Source organism: Mus pahari, chromosome 8, assembly GCF_900095145.1.
Source record: "Mus pahari chromosome 8, PAHARI_EIJ_v1.1, whole genome shotgun sequence".
NCBI classification, from domain to species: Eukaryota; Metazoa; Chordata; class Mammalia; order Rodentia; family Muridae; genus Mus; species Mus pahari.
Window position 1 is genome coordinate 19,652,426 of NC_034597.1, and position 8,151 is coordinate 19,660,576.

The following is an 8,151-nucleotide window of genomic DNA, read 5'->3' on the forward strand; positions in this document are numbered from 1 at the left end:
TGTGTGTGTGTGTGTGTGTGTGTTAGAAGTGAGAAAGTATGAGTATGTGTGCATCTTCCTGTGTGCATGTGATTTTAGAGAGGTCAGCTTAGATACTGTTCCTCATGCTAGCCACACACTGGCACACCATTATTCTACTCACTGTAGTTCAGAGAATACTACGTGGCGTTTTTGAGCAGTTATCCATCACAGACATTTGACTCATAACTCCTACTCTTATACAGAGCAGTGTCCATTCCTACATTCTTTACCACCTCTCGCTTTCTTTACTGTCCACTGTCACGTCATCACTGGAAGCCAGATCCTACACAATTAAGATTCACTGCCATCTAAGTTGCAGGAACATTCAGAAGAATCCTTGTCTGTCCTTCTTGTTCTGTGTTTGTCAACTGGCTTCACTTATACTTTTACTTATAGACGGGAACGCTTGCTTTGATCTGATTAGGTAGAAAGAGACATGTAGAAAGTTCTGGAATGTTTTAGATTCCCCTTCTGGGAAACCAGGAGAAAACAAAGCTTAGGAGAGGAAAAATATAATTACTGAAGTGCAGTGTTATCTTTCTTTCCCATGGCTAGAAATCTTATTATATACATTTTTCTTCTTCCTTAAACCATACTCATGTGGATTTTAATGTTAAAATCTGGGTGACTGATCAGAGCTTCATTTCTTATTGCCACCTTGTTAGACATATGTGAAGTTTTAGTATTACAAGTTTATAGCTACATATTGTGATTAAACTATGCCATCGTCTGCTAGTCAGTCAAGGATTTTTATCTCATTTGAAAGCTCCCGGAATACACTCTTCAGAAATGTCAGAGGAAATACAGAATCTAGCACCTTTTTACACATGATGTTCAATGATTTTAGTTAATGGATAAAGTTTGGGTTTTTCAGGTTGACTTTTGGTACTGGCAAAAGACCTTCCAAAGTCTCCTTGCTCTTTTGGGGGACAGTAAGAAAATGCATATCATAAGGTATGGGTACTCCTTATTCGTAATGAGATAATTGGGCAGGCAGGCTCTAGGCCCGCTTACTTGTTCTTAAAGATCGAGTTGATGTGGTTAGTAGCTCAAGGGCTATTCATTTATCCCTCTCCATCCACCCTCAAGGAAGACAGTAGCAACAAGCCATCAGGGAAAGTGTAAATGTTAAATGCTCAACAGGGTCACCACGGCCTCCCACTGCATACTTTCCCTCTTCTGTCCCAAGGTAATCAATGTCCTCCTCATTCACACACACACACACACACACATACACACACACACACACACACACACATCCATTGCCACAGACAGGACAACCTGTGTCCTCCTCACTCGCTCACACATCCATTTACAGAGATGACACCCATTTGCTAGACTCCTCATTAGGTGGTAAATACAAAGATAATCCAGACATAGTACTTCCTTCAAGAGATCCTCACTACAGAGTGGAGGAAGCCAACTTGCAGTTATTTGCCATTCTTTGGGGTAAGCACTGTGATGGGCAGGGGGTTGGAAATGGGCCAGTGAAGGGTTCTGGGAGAGACAGTAGAACACATGGTTCCTTGTGATGCGTGCTTCTGGAAAGTATATCTAGAGGTGATGGCCTTGGAGCTAAGAGCATAAGAACTTAAGGGTGTAGCTCATATAAAAGGATAGAGGATGAAAGGTTGGAACAGAAAACTGTACTTCCAAAAATGGAAGAGAAGGCAAACAGAGTAGAGGTTAGAAAGGTTAGCTAGCAGGAAACTTGTAAGCACATTGAGAATCAAAGATCTTGTCCTGAGGGCTGTGGGAGCCTCTGAGACTCTGGGGACATAAAATTCAGAGAGTACTAGGAACCTCATATCACATTGGCTAACAGGTACATTCTTGTGGTAGTCAAGCATGCAAAAGGAAAGCCGTTATGAGGCGCCCTAAAGAGACAGACAGTTTCTAGAAGGAAGAAGGAACAGAGCATCAGCCACAGCTTAGCAGTGAAGATGCTTGATATAGCAAATAGAGTCTGATGCAGTGGTCAGAGCTGGGTGATTCAGGTTGATAGAGATGTCAGGGACGAAGTGAAAATGGGGAATCACTAAACGAGCTCTACATTTTAAGTGCTATGCTATGTATGCATCTCCAACTCCCCTGAGCTTTTCTGGATTTCCAGTTAGGTCTGCTCAGAAGACCTGCTTGTGGTGGATCTTCCGTGTATCCTATGGTTGTGGGGACACAAGCCATGCTAATGAAGCCACTGTTGAGCCTGTATGGCCTTTGAGCAACCAGCATCCTTGTTGGGCTCCCTGGTAAAGCGTTCCGCAGGCTTTCCTTGTTGCCCATGAAGGAGTGTTGGTTAGTGTTTCTTATCCTCTCAGGAGTTTCTTTGTGCAGTAGAAAAACAATGTAACTGGACAGGGATGAGAGCTAAGCGGTGAGGATTATGGGGTGGGCTATGAGAAGAGGCCCGTTTCGATTTACATGAAAGGAGCCAGCTTGCTTAGTTGTGCTATGGGACATAACATGATCACCCAGGCTGTAAGAAATCGGCCACAGTTTAAGAGATATGTTACCCGCAAGATAAATAAAAACAGTCTGAAGTATCAGACCAAACTCAAGTGTTCACCTCTGGTTCACACCCACCTCTCCTCCCAGACTAATCAAAAGAAGCCTCTTGCGCTCACAATTGCTCTGTGCACATTTCCCCCAGATCTGGTATTCATATGAACAATGTGGTTTATTTATATTTCAGCACCAAATTGGAAGGATGACATCATTCATTTACAGTCCCCATCCCGTGACATGCCGACTCTCCAACACCTCATTTCGGCAGACACATTTAGGGCTGCATAGAGCATCTTGTTTAGCTCCGTGCATTCTTTTATGGGACACAGTTCAAAGGTAGGGGCTTGAGCATTGTTGCTGGTAAGAAAATGACCTCATAAAAATCACGGGGGCTCCCCTGGAGTAAAGGGCATCACAGTGCTTACAATAGCAGTGTTATTATTTGTTCATTTAGCCCCCATCACTCCTTCTTGGCCTTGCCCCTTCCTCTGCCACTGTCATAGGTCTCGTAGCTCACTTCAGGCTCCCTGATTCTATTTGGAAGAAACTGTTCCAGACTTATTAATCCATGAGTTCAAAAGTACAGTCCCCTGTGGCAAGACTGGAATTTTAGGTGTGAACACTGAACTTCAGCATCACGTGTCTGATGGCAGGAGGACTAAGGGGGGATCTTATCCACAGGGCTCTACTGCCCTGCTTTTGCTCGAAGGCCCGACTTGTCCATTGGGTCTTCTGATGCATTAAGTGGACATGAAGAATGGAAAAGCTAGTGACTGCCAAAGTTTGCCTGAGCTTTTTTTTTTTTTTAATTTAGTTTTTAAGTGGGTCTTTTAAAAATATTTTTATTATTTTATCATATACTTGCATTTTTATGTTCACTTTGGGACTTTTCAAATATTGTACACATTTGAAAAGATGGAATGAATAAATCACGAGGCATCCTTTGGCAGGTAGAGCCAGAACATGAGGTGTTTCCAAAACTTAACAGACCCTGCGTACTTCTGGGATAGCTATTTCTACCTGTTCAGCTGTTTGCTGTCTTTACTAGTGGCAAAACAAGAAAGGGGGCTTAGAGATTGAAAATTAGAAGACCCAGAAATGTCCGTGCCGTTTGTCAATAACTGGCTCTTGGGGCTAAAGTCCATGTCTTCCTTTACTGCTGCCAAACTGCAATAGTGATTATTCCTCCTAGGACAAGTTGGAAAGCACAGCCATACATGAGAGACGCTGTGAGCATGCACTGTTTTAGGTCCATAAAACTCTTTATTATTAAATAATTATTATTTTTGCACAATAAAATTCTGACTGGCTGTAAGTTCCAAAGGCTCCAACTTCAGGCTCAGAGGGTACTAATGGGTCATTGTCATCCTGAACCACCAGGGGGACCGCTATGGCAACTACATTGTGTCCTCAACTCTCAGTGACCTTTTCTACTGCAGAAAGACATGCTGCCCCTGTCTAGCGTAGCAGCACCCTTTGCCCTTCCGGTCACTGCAGCGGTATCAGCTTGCTGTCTGCTTCTGCAGCCCAAGGAGGTGCAGCTCCATGGTAGAAAACATACTTAGTATTTACAGTGCCTTGGGTTCAGTCCCCAACATGTCTAAATGGAAAGATGGAGAATCGATAGGTAGATAGGTAGGTAGGTAGGTAGGTAGGTAGATAGGTAGATAGATAGATAGATAGATAGATAGATAGATAGATAGATAGATGATGGATGGATGATGGATGGATGGATGGATGGATGGATGGATGGATGGACAGATGGATAGATGGATGAGAGAGAGACAGACAGACAAACAGACAAGAGTAGGCTTCTAGAGAAAGTGGTGTGAATTAGTGAGGCTCAGGAATTAGGATAAAAAAAAGGGGGGGGGGCAAGGAGAGAAATTGCAGGCAAAGGAGCCAGCATGCACAAAAGAGAACATTCTTACAGGGAAAAAAAAAAAGGCAGCAACAATGGTAGTGAAGGCGTTTGACTGACACTTGCTCCTCAGCCATCCCAGGAAGGATCACACAAATTTTAGAGGTAAGGATATCGAGGTTAGGACAGTTAATCACCTTAGGCTAATACAACCTGCAAAGTTAGGCAGAGCAACTCTTGAATCTAGGTGGCCCGATCCTTAAACTCATCCTTCCTGACTCTCTGGGCTAGCTCCTGTCCTTTTCAGTAGGCCTTGGGCACTGTTTATGCTGTTGTGGACTTGTTCCGCCAGCTCACCCTTGCTCTGTTTCTTGGCCCGTGGCTCTCAGTATTTCACTATGACTCTGAGACTCCCCCTGTGATGCACACCGCACTATTAGAGTGGTCAGCTTGTTTTCCACCAACATTGCACCAATCCTCTGAAAGAACAATGGCAGCTGACATAGCTGTAGACACCCTTTCCTGAGAAGTCGCCATTATAGCACTGAGCAGTCTCCATCGGGGCCTCTGCATTTGGCAGTTTGGGCGTGCAATTCCCCGCCTTGTCCTGGGAGAGCGATGTTTGTCATTCTGTGTCTCCACACATCTCTCTCCCAGCATTGCTTCCAGGGCCTCTTGAGGGCCTTCTCTTGAGTATAGGATGTGACCGTGGGCACCTTGTGATTGTAAGTCCACTCTGGATCTCTGCCTATACCTTACCACGTGTTTGTCTCCTTCTTAAAAAGCACATTGACATGTACAGGTGCTGCCTAGCTAGCTCCAAGAGTATGATTAAAACTTCCTTTACCAAAGCTAATGACCTAGCTCCTTTATTACGTACGTTTCAATGTGCCTAAAAATGAGGACTTCTGGGGTGATGTAAATGGGGCACTCCTTGTAGGTGCTGTCGTTGTGCCCTGTGTTTATTGGGCTTGTCGTCTCGCTCCTGATGGTGTGTTCTCTGGTTTTCCTTCTGCACAGACCCAGAACAGAATGAAGCTGATGGCAGACAATTACGATGAAGACCATCACCATTACCACCACCACCACCATCACCACCACCACCGGTCTCCCGGGAGGTCACAGCATTCCAACCACAGGCCCTCTCCAGACCAGGTTAGTTTCATTGCCGCTTACCTCTAGGACCCCTCTTACGCTGTGGATATTTTAAGATAAAATAAATAATCCTCAAGAGATAATAAACAGCATAGAGTGATACGTTCTTTGAACTGAAACTAATAGCTTTGGTATTTATTTCCATCACTCAAGGAATCTAAATGTTTTCCTTTCTCCTTCCTCTTTAAGGTTTTGTCTTTTCTTGTTTATATTATGCATTTTCTTTCGTCCCCTCCTTTCTTCTTTCCTAGTTATGCAGCTTAGCGCTTGGTCATAGCTAATGGTTAGTTACTTTGGAATGTGTCTCTCCAAGTTTTAAAAGGAAGCACTCTATCCCCAAGGGCTTGGCAACCCGAGAAACCTTGAGTTGGCTGAGCTGTCTCCTGCAGAAGCTCTCAGTGATGCGAGTTAGTGGTGAGGTGGAATGCCAAAAGGAGACTCTACTCTGCTGCTCTTTTTGTCAGTGACATCAAGGAGTCCAGCTAACTCGGTTTGGAGCCTACCTCCTTCCTTGACTGAGTAAAGCAAATGAAAAGATGAAGTGACAAAACCAAAAAGAAAAAAAAAAAGAAAGAAAAAAAGAAACAAAGAAAAAAGCCTGCAGTTTTCAACTTAGTCCACACTCATCCACTATGCAGAAACTATACTGTCTAAAACTCCTGAAAGTGATTCATATGCAAATTACAAATTTAGGCACAAATTAATCAGAACAATATAATCAATTAGGTTTTCCTTCTTCTTTTACTATACCTTTGTAATGTAGTATCATCATATGGTTTGTACAATAAATTCCATGAGATGGGCGGGATTAGGAAAAGGCACAGAACCATCTGTGGAAGCCAGAGTATCTCAGACCACAGCAAGAGGCACTGTGGTATTAACTGCATGTAGCGAACACATCAGTGATTGTTGGGGAGGGTTTTGCTTGTTTTCAGAGGCCTCTTTTCTCTCCTTTCACATCATGGGCATCCCAAAGAAGCTAGTTAAGGTCCAGTCCTTAGGATGTTTTGCCAGGAATAAAACTCCAGGGGGCAGCCATTTATATAAAGCACAAACCATGGAAATCATGACCTTTGTACCCTGAAGAACTTAGCCTCAGAGACCCCAGCACTGCAGAAGGTTTCCAAAGACTCCTGCAGAAAGGCCTCAGTGGGTGGACTGCAGCCCTCTGAAACAGCTTTAGAGTTTGGTAACCTAGAAAGTAGATAGATTAATTGTTTGTCATTACCTTACACATCCTTGATTTTGTTTGATTTTATGTATCTTTTTTTTTTTTTTTTGTCCCTACCACCACATGCCCACACCTGCTCATCCCAGCATATCTGAGATCACTGCCCTTAGTTGCTGCCCTTTGGCACACTACCCTTTGTTCCTTGGTATTCTCCCGGGAATAGTCAGTGTGAGGCTTCATTGGAATGAGGCCTGAAGATCTCACTTTGGTTGTCCTCCTGAGTCATGAGTGCCAGAAAGCCACCCTGGACCTCCCTCTCCCCCAAACCTAGCATCAGAAATCATGGAAGGACACCAGGAAGAACTGGAACGAGTCACCCATGGACCTGCTGATACAGCAGAGACATGTGTCCTAGTATGCCCTGCGGGAGACGGTGACCAGATCAAATCTGTCTGCTTTGTGAACAGTACTTCTCACAAAATCTGACCTCCTTATACTTCCTCGTGGACTGGCAATGGAGTGTCTTGCCTGCTCAGTTAGTCCCTCCTGGGTCTACATCACTAAAGGTTTCCCCAGGGCATCAATGATCCTTTAATAGTAAGGCTCCAAAATGACGTAACATCCCCAGAACTGTCTGCCTGAGACATGTCATAGGGACTTTGGACACATCTCTGTCACTACTGTAGTCAGTGAATGCTCTGAACAACACTTGAGCACAGGGATGGATCCTCCATCTTTCTTTAGGGAAAAATCCCATGCTCCAGAAGGAGGCTAGCTGGCTAGATTCTGGTTACTAGTAGTTTGCTCTGTCAGCTAATCCCTGGAGCAAATGTCAATGCCAGACCTATCCAGAGCCTGGAGAGGACCATGCAGGCAAGATAAAACCCTGTCCTCATGGTGCTTGCTCTTCTGTCCTAGCATAACAGTATAGGTCCCTAGTATCTACTTCTTGTTTTTCCTTGTTCATGTCAATCATAACAGGATAGGTTAAAGGTTGAAACTAATTAGGGCCATAGTTTCAGAGATGGAAGTTTATGGTAGAAGCAAATGGCCTCACCCAGGAGGGGACTTCTATAGTTTTAAGTTGGAATCACCAAGGCTGCCAGGATTCACTCTTTCAGTGAGCAAAGGAGAGTTATGCACAGACCTCTGGCGTGATATGTGGTTGGCACCGGAAAAGGAATTATTAGACCTCCTGAATGAGATTCCCTGTTAGACCATGGCCTCCAGATTTAGGAAAAGGTGTCCTCCCCTGCACTTGTCTCAACAGCCTAATATCAACAGGGGGCATCGTTGAGGAATTCAGTCACAGAATGTAGCGGTTACGAAAAAGTACAAAGTCGGCCGGGCCTGGTGGCGCAGGCCTTTAATCCCAGCACTCGGGAGGCAGAGGCAGGCGGATTTCTGAGTTCGAGGCCAGCCTGGTCTACCAAGTGAG

At 44.4% G+C, this 8,151-nt stretch overlaps 1 protein-coding gene across 14 annotated transcripts in view; it reads left to right on the forward strand.

Moving 5' to 3' along the window:
* Erc2 (ELKS/RAB6-interacting/CAST family member 2) overlaps positions 1-8,151 on the forward strand; it is an 841,097-nt gene that overhangs the window by 663,473 nt on the left and 169,473 nt on the right. For all 14 annotated transcript variants that reach the window (XM_021202981.1, XM_029541503.1, XM_029541494.1 and 11 more), the window contains one exon: positions 5,408-5,542. In XM_021202981.1, coding sequence (XP_021058640.1) covers positions 5,408-5,542 — 135 coding nt within the window. The remainder of the gene's footprint in view (positions 1-5,407; positions 5,543-8,151) is intronic.